This window comes from Schistocerca serialis, chromosome 5 (assembly GCF_023864345.2).
Source record: "Schistocerca serialis cubense isolate TAMUIC-IGC-003099 chromosome 5, iqSchSeri2.2, whole genome shotgun sequence".
NCBI lineage: Eukaryota > Metazoa > Arthropoda > Insecta > Orthoptera > Acrididae > Schistocerca > Schistocerca serialis.
Genome location: NC_064642.1, coordinates 66,383,399 through 66,402,256, shown reverse-complemented (window position 1 = coordinate 66,402,256; position 18,858 = coordinate 66,383,399). Strand labels below are relative to the sequence as shown.

General features: G+C 44.8%; 1 protein-coding gene across 1 annotated transcript in view; it reads left to right on the top strand.

The window, feature by feature from the left end:
* Positions 1–18,858, top strand: part of LOC126481746 (atrial natriuretic peptide receptor 1-like) — a 398,018-nt gene that overhangs the window by 193,047 nt on the left and 186,113 nt on the right. The window contains exons 12-13 of the mRNA XM_050105700.1: positions 1,792–1,968; positions 15,210–15,381. Of these exons, the coding sequence (XP_049961657.1) occupies positions 1,792–1,968; positions 15,210–15,381 (349 nt within the window). The remainder of the gene's footprint in view (positions 1–1,791; positions 1,969–15,209; positions 15,382–18,858) is intronic.

The window sequence follows — 18,858 nt, the reverse complement described above, 5'->3', positions numbered from 1 at the left end:
GTGGATATACACTGTACTAGTGCCGACATTGTGCATGCTCTGTTGCCTGTGTCTATGTGCCTGTGGTTCTGTCAGTGTGATCATGTGATGTATCTGACCCCAGGAATGTGTCGATAAAGTTTCCCCTTCCTGGGACAATGAATTCACGGTGTTCTTATTTCAATTTCCAGGAGTGTATACCGCATATAAGGTAAGTGGAAAAACATAAGTCACAACGTGGACGTATGTGTTGAATAATCGTGACAAAAGGTCATCGAAGGACATTGCGACGAAAAATAAGACGACGGTTGCTTCAAAAGCAACAGCAGAACTGAATGTAGAACTTGCGAACCATGTCGGAACCAATTCCAGCACCACTCATGAATGATGCTAATACCCATAACATAACACGTGGTGCTGAAACCATAAGATCAGGACTATGGAGCAATCGAAGAATGTTATTTGGTCACGTGAGTCTTGTTTGACGCTGTTCCCGACTTCTGTCCACGATTGCGCCTCAAGATTGAACCTTGGCTGGAATTTGGTGATGATTTGGTAGTCTATGAGCCATACGGTTATACTGTAAGGTCACATTACTGCCGTTTTGGATGATCAGGTCCATCCCATGGTACAATGTATTTTCGCCAATGCTGATGCTGTTTTCTAAGACTAAAGGGCTCCGGTTCACACAACTCGCACTGTCCAGGTCTGGTTTTGTGAGCACATGATTGAACTGTCGCATTTCCCCCGAGCTTCATAGTTCAAAAATGGTTCAGATGGCTCTGAGCACTATGGGTCTTAACACCTGCGGTCATCAGTCCCCTAGAATTTAGAACAACTTAAACCTAACCAACCGAAGGCCATCACACACATCCATGCCCGAGGCAGGATTTGAACCTGCGACCGCAGTGGTCGCACGGTTCCAGACTGAAGCATCTAGAACCGCACGGTCACACCGGCCGGCGAGTTTCATAGTCATCAGGTCTCAGTATTAGTGAGCTTCGTGGTCTGCTTTGAGAGAAGAGTGCATCTCCATGGTCGTTACCTGAGATTGTCACTATTTAGCAGGAAGTATAGTTTAACTACTTGTTTTTGAACGAAAAATCCTCAGAAAAGTATATGGTCCTGTGACAGATTCACAAATAGGCTAATGGAGAATTCGAAAAAAACAATAATTGAAAGAGCTTTACGCACAGCCTGACATTATAAAAAGAATAATAAGAAGAAGGTTGACCTGTGCTGGACATGTAGCAAGGATGAATTAAGGGAGGACACCCCATGATGTGTTTGTGGAAGCTGTAGCTGGAAGGAGATACTGAGGACGACCGCGGACAAGATGGAAGGACAATATTGAAAAGGACACCGAGGACATGGGGCTAGGGGCGGGCGAGTGGTGGCAGGAGGCTTGCAATCGGGAACGGTTGAGGAGCAGTGTGGAAGAGGTATATGGTCACTAAGGCCCAAGCCACGGATAAGTAAGTAAATAGTTTAAGATTTCCCTTTGAAAACCATACCGATCCTCTGTTTATCGATTCCTGGTAGTTGTTTTGAATGTCGACGTGTTTCCTTTACAATATTACCCATGGCAATCTGTGTTATTTTCAATGTTTCTATATTTTTGTCCAGCCCACGCAAGTGCCGGGGAAGTCAATATGATCATGTTAGAGACTGAACAGTATTTTGTGTTAATAACAGTGCTTCCAAAGGTATTTATTCTTCCTTTTTCCCCTTACGAACCACTGGATTTATTTTCTGCTTAGCCACTCTTCCACGTCGCTAGCTGAGTGTTTACAGGAGCGTGTGCTGCTGCAGATGAAGGACCTGCACCACGACCACCTGGTGCGCTTCCTGGGCGCCTGCGTGGACCCGCCCAACTGCTACCTGCTGACCGAGTACTGCCCCAAGGGCAGCCTGCAGGACATCCTGGAGAACGAGCAGATACAGCTCGACTGGATGTTCCGCTACAGCCTCATGCACGACATCGTCAAGGTGATAGTCCACTTTCATATGTTTTCTGCGTGTCAGTAACAGCAGAAGTACCTACCGCTGTAAACTATTATCAGTAGATCACCTGTAATGACACTTTCTTGGATTAGTGATGATAAGGTTTATATTCAGCTACGATAAAATAACAGTGTTCACTTAATGTGTCTCAAATATACAGGGTGTTTCAAAATGAATTTCAGGGTTTTAAGGCATTGTTACATTTAACTTACAATTATAAATAATAGATCAAACTAAACAGCAAATTCAGACATTTTAGCTTGTATACCTGTGGCCCACGTGATGAGTGGAACGACCAAGAGTGACTGAATAACACGCTGAACGTGTGAGAGTGTTTCTGCGTTGCCGCAAGAAATCAGTTAGGAAGGCTAGTCGTGAATTAGCAGTTCCACTGAGGTCTGTGTAGACAGTTTTAAGGAGACATAAGTACGTCCTTATCACCTGCAGTTGTTAAAACCTCTGAAGCCTACAGACTACGGTTTCCGCGCCCACTTTACAGACGAAGTGTCGCTGGGCTATCATGAAGATATTCTGGATCGTGTCATCTTCAATGATGAATTGACGTTTCATCTAACAAGGGAACCCCCCCATTGCACCCCCCTCAGATTTAGTCATAATTTGGCACAGTGCAGAGGCCTTGAAAAACTGAACACAGATCAATCGAGAAAACAGGAAGAAGTTGTATGGAACTATGAAAAAAATAAGCAAAATATACAAACTGAGTAGTCAATGCGCAAGATAGGCGACATCAAGGATACTACCAGCCCAGGAGTGCCGTGGTCCCGTGGTTAGCGTGAGCAGCTGCGGAACGAGAGGTTCGTGGTTCAAATCTTCCTTCGGGTGAAAAGTTTACTTTTTCATTTTCACAAAGTTATGACCTGTCCGTTCGTTCATTGACGTCTCTGTTCACCGTAATAAGTTTAGTGTCTGTGTTTTGCGACCGCACCGGAAAACCGTGCGATTAGTAGACGAAAGGACGTGCCTCTCCAATGGGAACCGAAAACATTTGATCGCAAAGTCGTAGGTCCACCGATTCCTCCACAGGAAACCACGTCTGATACATTCTATACGACACTGGTGACGCCATGTGCGTCACATAACAGGAATATGTTGTCGACCCACCTAACTTGTACACTTGGCGAATGGGTAAAAAGATTCTTCTACCTTGCCCGATTTAGGTTTTCTTGTGGATGTGATAATCACTCCCAAAAAAGTGATGACAACATAAGAGTTTGTCACATAAACTACAACAAATGAATGCAACAGTTTCATAGTCGCACAGTTTTCCCTGTGCTCTGTCAAAACATTTGTTTTTAACGTTTTCAAATTTTTCCGTTTATGTGTAGCGTCCCCATATTACGGCGCAGTTACCTCGCATCGGACGGACGGACAGATAATAATTGTCTGAAAATAAAAAATAAAACTTTTCTCTCGAGGGAAGACTCGAACCAAGGACCTCTCGTTCCGCAGCTGCTCACGCTAACCACGCGACCACGGCACTCCTCGGCGCACAATTGCCTTGATGTTGCATATCTTGCACATGGACTACTCACTTTGTATATTTTGCTTATTTTTTTCATAGTTCCACACAACTTCTTCCTGTTTTCTCGATTAATGTGTGTTCAGTTTTTCAAGGCCTATCCACTGTGCCAACTTATAACTGAATCTGAGGGGGGTGCGATGGGGAGGTTCCCTTGTAAGTGGAAAACTGAACAAACAAAATTTCCACATCTTGCAGTCAGAAAATTCCTACTACATGGTACACATGACACGAGACTACCATAAATTGAACATTTTTTGTGCCGTATCCCATTCGAAAGTGTGTGGGTTTTTCATTTTTGATGAAGCAACTGAAACTGGTATTTCTTACCTTGATGCGCTAGAACTATTGCTCTTTCCTCAGGTCGAATAAACTGAACCACAGAACTTTATTTGGTGGAAGATGGTGCGATGCAAGGGACGGACGACAGAGCTTCTTTTGCGTGACCTCCATGTTCTGACGTCACGCGATTTTTACCTTTGGATGTTCATAAAGTGTAATGCTTATGTGCTTCCCGTATCAGCTGATACACCCCACTTTAGAAACAGCATTGTAGGAACTATTCCTGCAGACACATTGAGCAACGTTTAGGGAGAGCACGCCTATTGGCTCAGTGTATGAGAAAATGGTGCCTTACCCACTGAACGGTTGTAAGAAAAACTGTTTGATTAAAAGCTGCTTGTGAGGAACTGTAAAAAAAGGCTTCTGGGAATCTATAAATATGGAATCAATTTGAGATTCCAACAAATTTGTTTTGAAAATTAGTATCACTTACGACACCCCACAAAATAATGAATGGAAAAAGTGTACTACATTTTCGCTGAACACCCAATAAAATTACAGAGTCGGGCATGGAGTTGTAGATTTTAACTTCTTTAGTTCTTCACAACACCTTTAGCAGACAATATCCATATACACCTCTGAATGTACCTGCAAAATTACATCATTGTATGACACACACTTCGGGCAATACAGGCAGGACAATGTTTTATACATGACAGTTCTGTTCTTTAAAGGAATCGAGATGAGAAACTTAATTACACTCATGCTCATAAATTAAGGATAATGCTGATACATGGTGAAACAACGCTCTGCTGGGCGGTTTGCGGGTTTAGATCACCTCGGGCTATGACCATGTGGTGCGTTTGACCTGCTGTCGTCGCACGGTGGCGCTGGCAGCAGTCCACATACGCAGAGGTGTGTTGCTGCATGTCAGAGTACGTTGAAGCGAGTAAGTGTGCAGACGTTTTCAGACGTGCTAATGGTGACTATGAGTTGAAAATGGCTCAAAGAACACACTGATGACGTTATGAGGGCTAGAATACTAGGGCGATTGGAGGCTGGTCAAACACAGCAGGTCGTAGCACGGGTCCTCCGTGTGCCGCAAAGTGTGATCTCAAGATTATGGCAACGATTCCAGCAGACAGGAAACATGTCCAGGCGCTACAATACCGGACCTCCACAGTGTAAAACACCACAAGAAGACCGATATCTCACCATCAGTGCTCGCAGACGGCCACGGAGTACTGCAGGTAGCCTTGATCGGGACCTTAACGCAGCCACTAGAACAGTTGTCTCCAGACATACAGTGTAAAGACGACTGAACAGACATGGGTTATTCGCCTGGGGATCTGCAAGGTGTATTCCTCTGACCCCGGGTCACAGGAAAGTCAGTAAAGCCTGGTGTCAAGAACACAGTACATGGTCACTGGAACAGTTTTCCCAGGTTATGTTCACGGACGAGTGCAGTTATACGAGGTGCGACAATAAAGAAATGAGACTGATGTAAAAAAATGTTGCTTACGATATTAGTCAAGTTTAGTCTTGTCTCCTACGAAGTAGTTTCCTTCTGATTGTACACACTTTTTCCAGCGTATTTCATCTTCTGTAATATCCTCCAACACCCTCATACAGCTTTTTGGACATCTTTTGTTGCTTGGAATTGGTGTCCCTTGACTGCCCTTTTGACCCTTGGAAATAGAAAAGAGTCGCATGGATCGCTATCTGTTGAATAAGGTGGCTGTGGTAGTACTGAAATTTGTTTTGAAGTTAAGAACTGGTGTACTGACAGAGCATATGGGATCGCGCATTATCGTGATGCAGAATCCAGTTATCAGTAATGTTGGCAGGGACACGAAGAACTCTTTTACGAAGTCTTTCTAAAATTTCATTGCAGTAATATTGCTTAACTGTTTGTCCTGAGGCACTCTTTATGAACAATTCCCTTGGAATCAAAGAAGCACACAAGCATGCATTTCACTTTTGACTTTGGCATGCGAGCTTTTTTTGGTCTGAGTGATTCCTTTGACCACCATTGCGAACTTTGGCGTTTTGTCTCTGGATCGTACTGAAAAAAAACCAAGCCACACGTTGTGGCCGAGAGGTTCTAGGCGCTTCAGTCTGGAACCGCGCGACCGCTACGGTCGCAGGTTCGAATCCTGCCTCGGACATGGATGTGTGTGATGTCCTTAGGTTTAAGTGGTTCTAAGTTCTAGGGGATTTATGACCTCAGATGTTAAGTCCCATAGTGCTCAGAGCTATTTGAACCATTTGAATTTGAGAAAACCAACTTTCATCACCAGTGATAACACGGTTCAAGAATTCTGGATTGATTTCCGTTTGCTCTAACAGATCGGCTGCCACACTTTTCCATGTTTCTCGCTGTTGTGATGTGAGATTTTGGGGACCATTTTTGCACAAATCTTTCTCATACCGAGATCTGCAGTTATTATTAGACGAACCGTTTCTCGATTGATGTCCAGTTTTTCTGCAATCATTCTCACGGATAATCTTCGATCAGATCGTATGAGTTCACGCACCCTGGCCGAGTTGACATGCGTCCATGAGGTTAATGGTCGTCCACTATGGTCTTCATCTTCAACATTCGTTCCGTCTTCACTAAACATTTTATGCCAGCGAAAAACTTGAGCTCTTGACATAATTTCCTCTCCAAAAGCCTTCTGAAGCTTAACGTAAGTTGTCGTCGCGTTTTCATCCAATCTAACGCTGAAATAAATGGCTTACCACTGCGCAATATTATGCGGTTCCATTTCTGTGACGAGAGACACAAACACGTGTTAACTTATTACAACTCACGACTGAGCAGTTGCATCGATGTGCTGCTTGGACTAGAAGCAGCTTATAGACCAAGGTCAAAGATATTGTGCCTACGGAAAACTGCAGGGTTGCCACATCTTGCAAAGAAAATCAGTCTCATTACTTTATTCTCGCACCTCGTAGTCTGAACAGTGATTCTCGCCGGGTTTCCATCTGGGGTGAACCAGGAACCAGATACCAACCCCTTAATGTCCTTGAAAGGGACCTGTGTGGAGGTTGTGATTTGATGGTGTGGGGTGGGATTATGATTGGTGCTCGTACACCCCTGCATGTCTTTGACAGAGGAACTGTAACACGTCAGGTGTATCGGGATGTCATTTTGCACCAGTATGTTCGCCTTTTATGGGGTGCAGTGGGTCCCACCTTCCTCCTGATGGATGATAACACAATACCCCACCGAGCTGCCATCGTGGAGAAGTACCTTGAAACAGAATATATCAGGTGAATGGAGTGGCCTGCCTGTTCTCCAGACCTAAACCCCATTGAGCACAACTGGGATGCTCTCGGTCAACGTATCGCTGCACGTCTTCAAACACCTACGACACTTCAGGAGCTCCGACAGGCAATAATGGGAGGCTATACCCCAGCAGCTGCTCGACCACCTGATCTAGAGTATGCTAACCCGTTGTGCGGCCTGTGTACGTGTGCATGGTGATCTTATCCCACATTGATGTCGGTGTATATAGGCAGGAAACAGTAGCGCTTTGTAGCACATGTGTTTCAGGACGCTTTTCTCAACTTATCACCATTAACGTGGACTTACAGATCTGTGTCGTGCATGTTCCCTATGTGCCTATACTATTAGCGCCAGTTTTGTGTAGTGCCACGTTGCGTGACACCACATTCTGCAATTATCCTTAATTTATGAGTATGAGTGTAGTTATTATATTAGGGGAGATCAAAATGTTTTCATTCGAAAGCTCTGAAGTCCAGACTCAGTATGCTAATCAGACAAAGCGTCATGAGCACTGAGGCAGTCAAGCAATGGGTTGAAGTTACTCGTTTCGTAGAACACCGTGTCCTGGTGCGTGAAGAGGTCCGTAACTGCCTGGTGTACATCCCCGTACGACGGGAATCGTCGACACTTCAGTGCCTTTTCTAAGGGACCGAAGGCTTGAAAATCGCGTGGCGAGAGATCAGGACTACAGGACGGATGTTCTTGCGTCCGTAATGGACGAAGCTGGCCACCCAGGTCGACCAGCGCCTGGTGTCGAGCCGACACCAGCACGGAACTTGGCACATCATTCTACAACGGTAGTTTTTGCCGGGCATGCTGCGCCATACACATTCTTCATTCTCCGATGGATGTCTCCGGTGCTGGTCTTCCGGCAGCCAAGAAAAGAATAACGGCACGTTGACCCCATTTGGAGCATTTGGCAATTACGTTGCCATAGTTCACGTTTCCGCATTTACTGCACGTACGTCGCCACACTGTTCCCTTCCCTACACGTCGGTGCTTATATACCCGCATCGGTGTCGCGATACGTGACATATACGCTGTGGCGACACCCTCATACGGAGTGTTTTTAATCGCTCCTCGTACAGGGTGTTTCTAAAATGAATGTAGAAAATGAAAGGGCCACAAGTTACTTTCACTTATAAAAGCGCTAGGCATCCAACTCGCAATCCGAGTCAAAATAGTAGCATGTATTCCGGGAAGGACAACACCACGGCTTTTTTCCGGAATGTATGTTAAGTCCTATAGTGCTCAGAGCGATTTTCCGGAATGTGCCGGATCTCAAACGTGTTGCGTTTGTGAGTGCAGAGGCCTGTTTGATACCATGTCGCACAGAGGGCGGGTATTGTGCACACTGCAGAGTCTGGTTCGCCCTGCGTCAGTGTGTCAACAAACAGGGACACTCTCAGGTTTGGTATTGTGCGGAGCGTACACGAAATGCAACGCTTTTCGTAGGTGGAAAGGGCATTGGACTGAAATGGTCTCGCTGCTCAACAGTTGTACGTTCAGTAGTTTCCAGTCGTCAAGTGCCAGATCCACGTACGTTCATCGCCATCCACGCGTCACTAAGAGTGTGAACTGTTTGCTGACTTGGCGTCGTAATGGTGCGTGTGCGTTTAAGACTTACATCGAAACCCAACGCATTCAGTTTGTGACACGGACGCAAGGCCCGTCTGATGTGGTCATCAGCGCACGGTGCATACCTCAGACTTTGAGGAGGAGATGTTAGCACTGCTCCAAAACACGCCCACAACTGAGTGCTGCTTGAGATGTGGGTGTAAGCTGTTCCAATGTCTGGCGTGTGTGTGTAACGAAGACGATTTGCACCCTTACCGCCTTCAACGTTCAGGCCCTTAACCCACAATATTTTCCGCTTCACAATGACTTCTGCCAGAGGTATTTTCAGAAGTGTGCCACTTATCCTGAATTCCCAGGCTTTGTGTTTTTAACGGATGAGGCATCATTTACAAGGGACGCAGCGTTCAACAGCCAAAATCAACACGTGCAGGCTCAGTGAATTCTGCATTCCACCTCTGTTCATGGCTATTGAGGGTGCTTCGCTGGCAACGTTTGGGCTGGTTCGGTAGGCGATAATGTGATTGATTGAAACATGCCCCCCTGACACTTGAATGCAGATATTTAATGTTCTTAAGGGAAACACTGACAGAGTGTCCTACTCAGTGTTAAACAGGACGTGTCATACCAACAAAATGATGCATCTGGGTACTTCGCTCGTCCGGTGCAAAATCACTTGTATGAGACCTTTGGTGAGAACTGGATAGGATTGGGTGGACCGGTGGCATGGCCAGCACGTTTCCCCAATTTGGCACCCTTGACGTTTTTCATCTGGAGTCACATGAAATCTGTTGTTTGCGAGACATCTATCTACACGGATGGAGACCTAATAGCATGAATTATGGCCACCTGTGATGCAATCCTCACTTTTCCAGAGGTATCTGAAATTGTGTGACAGTCACTCAGGCCTCGCTGCAAGGCGGTACTTTCAAGCTGGTGGGTGTAATTTCGATCAGTTCTTGTGACTGCTTGAAAATATAGATCATGAAATGTCAATCCCACCTTTCCTTTACCTTTACGTCAGTAAGAAATTGAAAACGTTATCCTGAGGATCTGCTACTATGTCCACTCGGATGGCGGGTTGTATGCCTAACTTCCCAGCTGCACGCGACTCAGTTAAAAGACGCCCATCGCCGAATGCTGAGGAGTGTGGACATGGCTTGGTATGTGAAAGTTGCTTATTACGATCCACTCTGTCAGCCCTCTCAATTTTGGGGTTTCGTACCTCATTCAGTAGAAACATTAACCTTGTAAAATCACTTTGTTGTCCGTCTGTCCGTCTGTCTGTCCGACTGTTAAGACCCACATCTATTTATTTAGGAAAGGGTACGTGGATCAAGCTGAAATTTAGGTCACGTTCTGAGGTCATCGTCCCCTTTTTAGTGTGGAACATTTAAGCTTCTAAGTCAATGAAGTCCAAAGATACGACCATTTATGCCACATATTCGATCCTGGCAAACTCACTCATCTCAATCTGTTGCGCACTTCTCATTGACCTAGAGTAATGAAATTCGACAAGAACCAAGGCTTAACAGTACAAATAAAGAAAAAAGTGAATCTTGATGATCTGTAATTGTTGTTCTCTAGAGACTGGTTCTTTACAGATTGGTTTGACGCAGACGTCCATGCTACTCTATCCTGGGCAAGCAATCTTCGAGTAATTACTGCAACCTATATCTTTCTGAATCTGCTTACTATACTCATCTCTTTGTTTCCCTCAACGAATTTTACCCCACACGCTTCCCTACAGTACTAAATTGGTGATCCCTTGATGCCTGAGAACTTGTCCTACCAACCGATCCCTTCTTCTAGTCAAGTTGTGCCACAAATTCCTCTTCTTCCCAATTCTGTTCAGTACCCCTCATTAGTTACGTGAGCTACCCATCTAATCTTCAGCATTCCTCTGTAGCACCACGTTTAGAAAGCCTCTACTTAAACCTATACTCGATGTTATTAAACTTCTCTTCTTCAGAAACGCCTTCCTAACCATAACAAGTGTGCATTTTGCATCCCCTCTGCTTTGACCATCATCAGTTATTTTACTTCCCAAATAGTAAAACTCATCTACTACTTTAAGTGTCTGGTTTCTTAATCTAATTCCTTCAGCGTCGCCTGATTTAATTCTACTACATTTCATTATCCTAGTTTTTCTTTGGTTGATTTTCATCTTATATCCTCCTTTCAAGACACTGTCCATTCCGTCCACCTGCTCTTCCAGATCCTTTGCTGTCTCAGACATAATTACAATGTCTTCGGCAAGCCTCAAAGATTTTCTCTCATCTCCACGGGTTTTAATGTCTACTCCAAATCTTTGTTATGTTTCCTTACTGCTTGCTCAATATACAGATTGAACAACATCGTATATAGGCTACAACGCTATTTCACTCTCTTATCAATCACTGGTTCCCTTTCGATCCCCTCGAGTCTTACAACTGCTCAAAAATGGTTCAAATGGCTCCAAGCACTATGGGACTTAACATCTGAGGTCCTCAGCCCCCTAGACCTAGAACTACTTAAACCTAAATAACGTAAGGACATCACACATATGTATGACCGAGACAGAATTCGAACCTGCGACGGTAGCAGCAACTCAGTTCCGGACTTGAGCGCCTAGAACCGCTCGGCCACAGAGGCCGGCTCTTATAACTGCCATCTGATTTGTATACAAATTGTAAACAGCCTTTCGCTCTTTGTATTTTACCCCTGCCGCCTTTAGAATCTGCAAGAGAGTATTCCAGTGAACATTCTCAAAAGCTTTCTCTGAGTCAACAAATTGTAGAACGTAGATTTGTCTTTCCTGAACCTATCTTTTGAGATAACCAATCTGTAATGATTGTTGTTGTGGTGTTCAGTCTAGAGACTGGTTAGATGCTGCCCTCCACGCTACTCTATACTGCGCAAGCTACTAATTACTGCAACCTACATCCTTCTGAATGTGATTGGTGTATTCATCTCTTGGTCTCCCTCTGCGGTTTTTACCCTCCACGCTGCCCTCCAATACTAAATTGGTGATCCCTTGATGCCTCAGAACATGCCTTACCAACCGATCCCTTCTTCTATTCAAGTTGTGCCACAAAAACCCCTTCTCCCCATTTATATTCAGTACCTCCTCGCGAGCCTTTCTTCACAGGAACGGGTATGGAGATCAAACTGAAATTTGTGTCAAATACTAAGGTCCATCGTCTCTTCGCGGTGTAAAAAAAAATAATATTCTAAGCTATGCAATCAAGAGATATGGCCACATCTTTCATGCATTTTGACACACACAAACTGACCTATATATGTACATCCACGCGTACGCTGTGTGATCAAAAGTATTCGGACACCTCCAAAAACATGTTTTTCATATTAAGTGCATTTTTCTGCCACCTACTGTGTGGTACTCCGTATCAGCAGTTATTAGAAATAGTGAAAGAGCAGAATAGAGCGCTCCGCGAACTCACGGAATTCGAACGTGGTCAGGATATTGGGTGTCACTTCTGTCATACGTATGTACTCGAGTTTTCCACACTCCTAAACATACATAGGACCACTGTTTCCAATGTGATAGTGAAGTGGAAACGTGAAGGGACACGTACTTCACAAAAGCGTACAGGCCAAGCTCGTCTGTTGACTGACAGAGACCGCCGACAGTTGAAGAGGGTCGTAATGTGTAATAGCTAGATATCAATCCAGACCATCACATAGGAATTTCAAACTGCATTAGGATCCACTGCAAGTACTATGACAGTTAGGCGGGAGATCAGAAAACCAAGATTTCATGGTCGAGAGGCTGTTCATAAGCCACACATCAAGCCGGTAAATGCCAAGCTACGCCTTGCTTGGTGTAAGGATCGTAAACATTGGACGATTGAACAGTGGAAAAACGTTGTGTGGACTGACGAATCACAGTAGACAATGTGACGATCCGATGGCAGGGTGTGGGTATGGCGAATGCCCGGTGAACGTCATCTGGCAGCGTATGTAGTGCCAACAGTAAAATAAGGAGGCGGTGATGTTATGGTGTGGTCGTGTTTTTCATGGAGTGAGCTTGTACCCCTTGTTGTTTTGCGCGGCACTATCACAGCAGAGGCATACATTGATGTTTTAGGCACTTTCTCTCTTTCCACTGTTGAAGAGCAATTCGGGGATGACGATTGCATCTTTCAGCACGATCGAGCACCTGTTCATAATGCACGGCCTGTGGCATAGTGGTTACACGACAATAACACCCCTGTAATGATCTGGCCTGCACAGAGTCCTGACCTGAATCCTATAAAACACGTTTGGATGTTTTGGAACGCCGACCTCGTGCTAGGCCTCACCGACTGGCATCGATCTCTCTCCTCGGTGCAGCAGTCGGTGAAGAATTGGTTGCCATTCCCCAAGAAACCTTCCAGCACCTGATTGAACGAATGCCTGTGAGAGCTGAAGCTATCACCAAAGCTGAGGGTGTACCAACACCATATTGCATTCCAGCATTACCGATGGAGGGCGCCACAAGCTTGTAAGTCATTTTAAGCCAGGATCCCGAATACTTTTGATCACATAGTGTATGTGGGGCCATGTGGTTTAGCAGTGAAGTACATGCATGGACCCGAGATTTCTCGGGATCGAATGTCGGCCGGATCACAGGGTTTCGGTATTCGTTTTAACCTAGACTTCACCACTCAACGATAACGGTACAAGAAGTCGCCAGGAGCAATACGTGGCTTAGATTCTACTTCGAACATTAGGTTCACTTTCGCCAGTTGGATAACTGGGTTGGCTAGGGACACACGCAAGTCGCCGAAGTGGCGTCCATAGAAAGAGTGGCACACGGCCATTGAGCCACAGGATTCTAGTACAAGTATTATCATCTATACACATAATTAATTTGTATGGAACCCACATAGCGCAATTCTTAGTCACATTGTCATGGATTTTCTTACACTCATTTTAGAAACATTCTGTATAACTCTCATTGTCGGCACTGTACGGCACCAATATGAAGTTAAAATTATTATTTCTATTTGAAGTGCAGATACTGACCGTGTTACATGCCACTAGAACGAAATTCCACAGACTCAGTCACAAAACTGATCTACATTTACATCTACATGGATACTCTGCAAATCACATTTAAATGTCTGGCATAGGGTTCATCGAGCCACGTTCACAATACTCTATTATTCCAATGTCGTATAGCGACCGGAGAGAACGAATACCTATATCTTTCCGTACGAGCTCTTATTTCCCTTATTTCATCATGGTGATCGTTTTTCACTATGTAGGTCGGCGTGAACAAAATATTTTCGCATTCGGAAGAGAAAGTTTGTGATTGGAATTTCGAGAGAAGATTCCTCCCGCAACGAAAAACGCCTTGGTTTTACTGATGTACATCCCACATCCTGTATCATTTCATTGACGCTCTCTCACGTATTTGGCGATAATACAAAACGTACTGCCCTTCTTTGAACTTTTTCGATGTACTCCGTCAATTATATCTGGTAAGGATCCCAGCACGAGCATCAGTATTCTAAAAGAGAACGGACAAGCGTAGTGTAGGCAGTCTCCTTAGCATATCTGTTACACTTCGTAAGTGTCCAGCCAATAAAACATTTTCTATGTGTTCCTTACAGTTTAAGTTCTTCTTAATTGTAATTCCTATGTATTTAGTTGAATATACGGCCTTTAGATTTGACTGATTTATCGTGTAACCAAAGTTTAACGGGTTCCTTTTAACACTCATGTGGATGACCTCATACTTTTCGTTATGTAGGGTCAACTGCCAGTTTTCGCACCATACATATATCTTTTCTAAATCGTTTTCCAATTCGTTTTGATATTCTGATGACTTTATTAGTCGATAAACAACAGGGCCAAACAACCTAAGATGGCTCCTCAGATTGTCTCCTACAAATACTTTATACAGATAAGGAACAGCAAAGGGCCTACAACACTACGTTGGGGAACGCCAGAAAACACTACTGTTGTACTCGATGACTTTCCGTCAAAGTACCGTGATCTCTCTGAAAGGAAATCACAAATCCTGTCACATAACTCAGACGATATTACATAGGCACGCAATTTCATTACAAGCCGATTGTGTGGTATATTGCCAAAAGCCTTCCGGAAGCCTAGAAATACGGAATCAATTTGAAATCCCTTGTCGACATCACTCAACACTTCGTGCGAGTAAAGAGTTAGTTGTGTTTCAGAAGAACGAATTTTTCTAAATCCGTGTTGACTGTGTCAGTAGATTGGTTTCTTCGAGGTTTTTGGCTCTGAGCACTATGGGACATAACATCCGAGGTCATCAGTCCCCTAGACTTAGAACTACTTAAACCTAACCAAGCTAAGGACATCACACACATCCATGCCTGAGGCAGGATTCGAACCTGCGATCGTAGCAGTCGCGCGGTTCCGGACTGAAGCGCCTAGAACCGCTCGGCCACCACGACCGGCTCTTCAAGGTTATTCATAATGTTCAAACACAATATATCTACGCCTTACGCAGCTGTCGTGTCGAGGCGATTTGTTCCGTTGCTCACTGTAGCTGCTCACCTTTGGTTTCAGGGCATGAGCTACCTGCACGCGAGCGACATCCGCTCGCACGGCAACCTCAAGTCGTCCAACTGCGTGGTGGACAGCCGCTTCGTGCTCAAGATCACCGACTTCGGCCTCCACTGCCTGCGCGGAGGCGTCGGCGACGAGTCGGATGACCAGGACTCGTACGCCTACTGGAGGCGTGAGTACACCAAGACAGGCACCTGTCTGGCACCGCCGGCACCGGCTATCGCGTAGAGCTGTTAATTTCTTATTGCCGTAGCGCAGTTTTATTGCAGATTTCGTGCTGTAACAGCACTTCTTCTTCCACGTAGAGGGAATTGCATATTCTCCGGACAGGATTCTCAGAGCAAAAGAACTTTTTCTGAGAAAGTTCTCATTTTAATTTGAATAACAAATTGGAAGCATAATCTCTGACGAGCGATTTGTTCCCATCTACCTGCCCTCCTTCTCGAGAAGTACATTACTGGACATTAAAATTGGTACACCAAGAAGAAATGCAGGTGATAAACGGGTATTCATTGGACAAATATATTATACTATTGTAAGGATTCAGGCAAATCCAACACCTTCCATGAAAACCCTGACATGATAAGCAAATCCAGCAGTATGTCACATAGCTCCGAATAAATCGTGACATTAAATTAACCAAAGTAATACGAGTAACGAGTGAGCAAATGGAATACCACAGACTAACACAAGAATGCCTGAATGCATGTCATACCTTCCCACCGTGAGACAGACGTAGTTCCGAGGGGAGAAACGAGAACAGAAGCCGAGAGCAGAACCGTGTTAAGCTAGAAGGCACTACGATAAGGGACGGACACCCACGTCGCCAGCTAACCGCTAGGACCACCCTCCAGCCCATGTTAAAAGCTAGAGCCCTCCAGAAGAACAGTATAGATCTTACGATAATACTAAAAGGGCCACACCAGCCACAAGTTTCAGCGTGAGACTTTTTCGCGTCTCTGTTACGTTGCAGATTTTAAAAACATTGCCCCACCACGAAAAGTATAACGTTTCTCATTGGATAGTCAGAATTTTTGTAGGCGGAGCTTAAGGTTAACATTGAGACCTTGATTGGTCAGATGAAAACACAGCCAGATAGTTTTTTTTTAAACCAACTTTGGTAAATTTTAGTAAGGAGAAGTTAGAGATGAGTTGCTTCAGAGACGGTGAGGTGAGCGGAGCTGTGCTGCCCGCCGCCCCCTGGAGAACACCGACAAGGTAATGAACGCACGCGATGCCGCATTTTTGAGCGCATAAGGCTTCACTCACAACTGCAGAAGTCTCATTTAGCTACATCCCCTTTTTACGTAATACTAGTGTCGATCGTCAATTCCCATTTGCTACGTAAGTTAAAATCTCAAACGCGATGATTTTTCTGTTATACAATTACTGAGAAGCCACATCAGCCACTGTAATTTACGACAAGTTAGATAAGTAGATAATTGAGGGTCACTGTAGACCATTTTGATAGCTTTCTCTTTTGTGAAACTTAATTTAAACCTAGATTATAGATGTGATATGGCATAGGTCATCCTTCGATCCATTATAGAACTTGGAAACCCATTCAGGGAATATTCGTTCACATTTTTGTTGAACGCAATTGGTTTTTATCATCCTGTATTAAAACATTTCCTTCTATAAATAGTGCAATTTATAAAGAATGTTTTGTCAGTAGAATAAAATTTCCAGTGGTAAACTTAATTGCTTTTTCGACGTTATTTTACCAGCTAACTAAAAATAGGAAAGCCTTGAACCCCTTCCACTAAATTTAGTTAGTATTAAGATTCTTTTACAGGGAGTGCAGTGGAGCTGACGCTGAAATCATTAAGTATTTGGTTATATCACCGCTAGTCTCACTGAACTCTTCTGAACTCTACATGTCATGTGTGGTCTGGCGTCTCCTTACCAGCAACAGGTCCCAGGTTCAAACTAGTCAATTCCCTAAAAAACACGCTCAGAGCGTCGTTGCGCGAAAGTGGTAGGGAGGCATGACTTAGAACAAACAGAAACCACCCAGAATTTTAGACTATTACTGACGTGTGATTACATTTTCACGCAATTTGGGTACATAGATTCTGAGAAATCAGTACCCAGAACTATCACCTTTGGCCATAATAACGGCCTTGGTACGCCTGGGCATTGAGTCAAACAGGGCTTGGATGGCGTGTACAGGTACAGCTGCCCATGCAGATTCAACACGGTACCACAGTACATCAAGAGTAGTGACTGGCATATTGTGACGAGGTAGTTGCTTGGCCACCATTGACCACACGTTTTCAATTGGTGAGAGGTCTGGAGAATGTGCTGGCCAGCATATCAGTCGAACATTATCTGTTTCTATAAAGGCTCGTACAGGACCTGCAACATGTGGTCGTGCATTATCCTGCTGAAATGTATGGTTTCGCCATTCGTGCACCCAGGTTCGTCGTTGAGTACGCCATCGGAGGCGCTCCTGTCTGTGATGCAGCGTCAAGGGTAACCGCAGCCATGGTCTCCGAGCTGATAGTCCATGCTGCTACAAACGTCGTCAAACTGTTCGTCCAGAGGGTTGTTGTCTTGTAAACGTCCCCATCTGTTGACTCAGGGATGGAGACGTGGCTGCACGATCCATTACAGCCATGCGGATGACATGCCTGTCATCTCGACTGCTAGTGATACGAGACCGTTGGGATCTAGCACGGCGTTCCGTATTACTCTACTGAAAGCCACTGATTCCATATTCTGCTAACAGTCACTGGATCTCGACCAACGGGAGCAGCAATGTCGCGATACGATAAACCGCAATCGCGATTGGCTACAGTCCGACCTTTATCAAAGTCGGAAATGTGATGGTACGCATTTCTCCTCCTGACACGAGGCATCACAACAACGTTTCACCAGGCAACGCCGGTCAACTGCTGTTTGTGTATGAGAAACCGGTTGAAAACTTTCCTCGTGTCAGCACGTTGTAGGTGTCGCCAACGGTGCCAGCCTTGTGTGAATGTTCTGAAAAGCTAATAATTTGCATATCACAGCATCTTCTTCCTGTCGGTTAAATTTCGCATCTGTGGCACGTCATCTTCGTGGTGTAGCAATTTTAATGGCCACTTGTGTGTATGAAGGTGGTACCTGTTCTTTCGGACGTCTCCGAAAAAACAGATACCGAACTCTTACGGGAGTCGGTAAAATTGTCTGCCGCAAGTAATGAGTGTAATGGGCATGGGCACTACGGATGTAGTGTGTGGACATTAAGTTTGGAGCGTGAGTCTCCCGGGTAGCGTGCAAGGGATAAGACCCTGTAGTCACACTATTCTCTGTGCAATTGGTGGCTCAGATGGATAGAGCGTCTGCTATGTAAGCAAGAGATCACAAGTTCAAGTCCAAATCGGGGCACACAGTTTCAACTGTCCCCGTTGATGTATATCAACGCCTGTCGTCAGTTTAAGGTTTTCATTTAATTATTCTTTCACTCTCTAGATGCGTCTGGATGTGTGTCATGTGCCGCGGCCAGCACAGTACACACGCATAATTCTACTTTTCACTCAACTCGCTCGGGCAGGAAAAGTATTGAATACAGAGCTGTCGAATTCACATCAATGTGTTCTGAAGGAGTTGCGCTACGTTTCGATTTCAGTTTTATGTGCGGCAACAAATCATTAAGACGATTACG